General features: G+C 41.5%; 1 protein-coding gene across 1 annotated transcript; it reads right to left on the bottom strand.

The window, feature by feature from the left end:
* Positions 1-3,220, bottom strand: IL17A (interleukin 17A). Its single transcript, XM_085057093.1, has 3 exons — positions 2,097-3,220; positions 1,347-1,591; positions 1-645 (listed from the first exon to the last, which is right to left on the bottom strand). The coding sequence occupies exons 1-3, from the start codon at positions 2,121-2,123 to the stop codon at positions 408-410; spliced, it is 510 nt and encodes a 169-aa protein (XP_084913219.1). The 5' UTR covers positions 2,124-3,220; the 3' UTR covers positions 1-407.
* Between the last annotated feature and the right edge of the window lie 1,189 nt (positions 3,221-4,409).

Here is a 4,409-nt window from a genome sequence, read left to right as displayed (position 1 = left end):
TTTTTCACTGATTTTTTTTATTACACAGAGATAAATAAACATCACCGTAATACTTTAAAAAATATATTAGGATAATACAATATTACTATCTTTTCCACCAGCATAAATAGATTTACATAAATAGACATTTCAAAGTTTAAAGTAAATATGGGTAGAGCTCCCATTGGTTTTCAGCCTGGCACATGAAGGTGTCTGGATTCTGAATTTGGATTCTGAATTTGTGGAGTTCAAGATTTTTGGGGAAAACATTACATTTTTTAACCAAGACGCCTAATTTTCAATATACTGCGATGCATTCTAGCTAAATTTTATGTCTCAATTCAACTTTTTGGAGGCTGGATCAGACCCTTCCATATCCATGCAAGGAAATTCTCCATGGCTCCTTGCTCTTTCACCTCCAGCTCCCTTCAAGCCTGGTGCTGGATCAAGGGGGTCACACACGTGCAGCCCACGGTGATCAACTTCTTCTCCAGCCTGTAGGATTGCTGGCAGCCCCTCTGCTCCCTGCGGAGCACCAGGATCTCCTGCTGGATGGGGACGGAGTTGAGGCTGTGGTCCAGCTGTCCCTCGGGGTTCACGCAGCGGGAGTGGCGACACTCGGCGTCCGCGATCAGCCGCGGAAAGCGGTCGTGGTCCTCGTCGATCCTGGGGGTTGGCAGGAAAGGGGATATTTGAATCCAAAGGCATGATAATCTGGATGGCTGTGGGCTCCCAGATCAGGAGCCTGAGCATCCTGGGGTGTATTGCCTAGGGAGGGACAGCAGATTCTCCAAAACAATAGATTTTTCAGAAATAAAATGTAAATAACTCAATACCGGATTTTTCTAGATGTATGGCTGCATGCAACTGCCTTTGCAAAGAACTTGCTTCCAGCAGGCACTGACTTTGAAAGGCTGATCAGAAATGATTTGAGCTTCCCAACATGACTCCAACTAACAGACCCAAAAACCTTCAGATCCTACCCAAAACATGGAACGTTGATGCTGAAGTTATCAAGCCACCATTGAATTTGATGCAATATTAACCCTCTGAGATATTTTTTTCCATGTTATTTTAGGTAAAGAGTGCTTTTGAAGATAAAGCTTGCCCCAGTACACAAATTAATTAATTAAATTATAAAAGTAATTTGCTTTGCCTTCTCCATATTGCCTAGGCCACATTTTTGCCCTGTGCTGCTTTCTGTAATGGTTCTTTTTCAAAGAGAATTATATGGACAGTGGGTACCCTCATACTTCCAAAATCTCTCCGCTATGAAGCACTGAAAATAGAGATGTGGGCAAAGCCTTGGAATGATTCTTGGCCAGGGCATCCAGTGCATTTCCAGGCCATGGGGACAGGGATCATACCTGTAATCCCACGGAGCCAGAGAGCGGCTGCTGACATCCAGGCTGGGTCTGGTGTCCTGGTTTGAGTTGCTGATGCTGATGTTGACTCTCACAGTCTGGGGGAATTTTGAGTCTTTTTGGGTCAGGCATCCAGCAGATCCTTGTTTGAAGATGTTCTCTGGCTTGAGCCCAGGCTTGATCAGCTTCCCATGGGCAGAACTGCTGGCTGAGAGCACAGCCAGCAGCACGAGGAGCAGGGCTCTAAGCTGAAAAAAATTGGTGCATTTAGGACACAAGACAGGTGTGACATTTATCTACAGTTGGCCTAACTGGTAGTTAAAGCCTATACTGCAGGTTGGAGTAATTATGGAGAAATGTGCTGTATGTCACATCCATATTTGCTCTTGTTAACTGACTCTCACAGTGCTGACAGGGACATATCACCCAGTCATAATCTGGCAATTCAGAAATGTTAAATTGTAGACAATAATATAATGCAGAAGACAGCAGAAAGGATGCAACAAGAAGAAAGACACTCTAAGGTTGAGTTTTCAATGTATTTCTTGCCTCAGAGTATGCTGTGGTAGCCCATGCCAACAACGTACAGTCTCATTGTTGCCCCATGAGCATTCTCACATTTTAATTATTTCTAATTATTAAGGGTTTAAACAAGTATTTTAAAAGTAGGTGCAGATCCCTATTCCATCTATTAGAACTTAAATATGTCTCTGTCAAACTGGGGGGAAATAAACCCAGAAATCAAGTTCTTACCAGAGAAGTACAGAGAGTTGGAGACATCTTCCTTCCTTCCTTCTCTTACTGAAGCTGATGCTTGTTCTGGGCTCTGCTGAGCTGGAGGTGTCTGGGAACATTTGCTGCTGGACCTTTTATAAGAGCTTCTGGGCTGTGCTAAATAATCTGTAGTAGGTGTTTTTTTCCCCAACCTTAACTGTGGTTTCTGACCATAACCTAAATTAAGATGTGTATGTATATAAGTTCCATCAACACAGGTGGAATATAGGATGTATCTTAGATCTGCAGATGATGTCATTCCTTCAGCCATGTCACTCAAATGACAAAACCCAGGTGATTTTAGAGAATAGTAAACATTGCAAATCTGTGGGTGCAAAGTATTCAATTTTAAATTGGGATTCCATGGGTATCAAACCCATATGTAGCTGGAACAGGTTTGGATTTGTTCACTCCTAGGTCAGTCTGACATCTTTTCAGAGATGTAATTTCCGAATTGGGCAGATGTTGGACAGCTGGCCACCATGGAATTGCTCTCGTATTCTTCCCATGGTCTGTAATTTGTCTTGAAGTCTGAGGAGCAATGTCCCTGCTCAAGCTCAATTCTTCTCTGAATTGGGCAATTTTTATTCATGGTTACACCTCAGGTGTGATATCTCAGTGTTGATCAGAATGCTTGGTGATAATGAATTCCTAAAAGTCAGTCATTCTCCGCACAGGAAAAGAATGAGTGAACTTTGCTTTGAGCTTGCCACCTTTTCATTTTGCTTTCATTTTCCTTCTCTTGTGCTATGAGGCAGTGTTTTGATGCTTAGGAAAGGAGTTTGGAAAGTGTGATGGATGTAGTTAAACTTCCAGTTTTTAAGTTAGGGAGAGGACAGAGAGGTTCCAGAGACACTTTGCAAAGGCTGAGAGATGCAAAATGACCCACAGGCACAGGTTGCCCAGAGAAGCTCAAAAGGAAGAAAATTTATTCTCTACAGAAAAAAAAAAAAAAAAAAGTAAATTAAGTACTTGTAAGAAAATTTAAAAAATCTTATTTTACAGAAGTAGCATAAACTTAACTGATGGTGATTGAAAAAAAAGTAAAGTATTTGGAGATACCTGCCAGTTCTCTTTTAATTTACAGCAACTTCAGCCAGGACTCCAGAGCTCCAGCACTTGGATGGTCACTGTGGCTGCCCCTGGATCCCTGGAAGTGTCCAAGGCCAGGTTGGACAGGGCTTGGAGAAACCTGGGATAGTGGAAGGTGTTGGAATGAAAGGGAGTTGGAATGAAATGATCTGCAAAGTCCCTTCCATCTCAAACCATTTTGTGATCTGTGATTCTGTGATTCTACAACATGGAGTCTATTCTCTAGCATTACTTTTTTTTCGGGAAATATTCCCATCACTTTCCTCTGACAGTGGGTTATGAGTAGCTCAGATGTTCCCCATGAATTGTCACTCAGCGTAAGAACCTTGATCAGAACTCGCTGATCAGAACTTTTTTCAGGTCTAATATTGCTGTTTTTTTCATGAAAATGACACGGAGAACATATGGATTTTTTATATTTGCTTAGTATTTATACCTCAGTCCAAATTTTACTCACCTTGCGCCATCCAAAGGAGGATGTAAAGAAGGGTAGAATTTAGCTGGCGGTTTCTGGGATACCCACGACCTACATCCGCTCGTTTAAAAAATGCTGACGCTTCAGAAATTGAATTTCTATTTCAGTTTCCCTCTTCAGGTTAGAGATGCACAGGTTAAAGGAAATGGCCCCCTCAGAAGGGGTTTTCTCTAATGCCATTTACTGAAATATCCTTTCAAAGTGGGTCAGTTAAATTGCCAATTTTAGAAGCAAAAAGCCGACAAGGTAGCGGAAGGTCAGATTCAACCAGTCTGACCCTAAATTGTCTACCCTAAATGCGTCAGTGGTTTGAGTTACCTAGGTACTCAGAAGGTGAATAGTTAAGCATTCAAATGTGGCTGATGCACCACAACTTCGTAATGGTGATAAAAAAGTAAATTTCCATGGTTTATATCGCGGCGTAAACACATTTGCTTGCAATCGTCATAGGCAAGATGTGAAGGTCTGAGGAGAAAATGTGCCTCTTGAAATGCTTATACCAGGTCTGAATTTCCTAAAGGAAACTCACTTTTGTCATTTCAAGATTTTTCCAAGTTTGAAATAGAGATTTTGTCATTTTTAGTGCTTTAAAGTGAAAGAATAAAAAAAAAAGGTTTTCGCTGAGAGATTCGAATTTACCCTGTAGGATTTGTTTTATTCTGACATATAGCTCTCCCTTAGCTAGAGATCTGGAAACTGGGACACTAACAAAGGCTCACTGAAAC

The sequence above is a fragment of the Lichenostomus cassidix genome, chromosome 3 (assembly GCF_008360975.1).
Source record: "Lichenostomus cassidix isolate B80296 chromosome 3, HeHo_3.0, whole genome shotgun sequence".
Classification (NCBI taxonomy): Eukaryota; Metazoa; Chordata; class Aves; order Passeriformes; family Meliphagidae; genus Lichenostomus; species Lichenostomus cassidix.
Note: the sequence above shows the minus strand (reverse complement) of the source record. Positions and strands in the feature narration are given on the sequence as shown.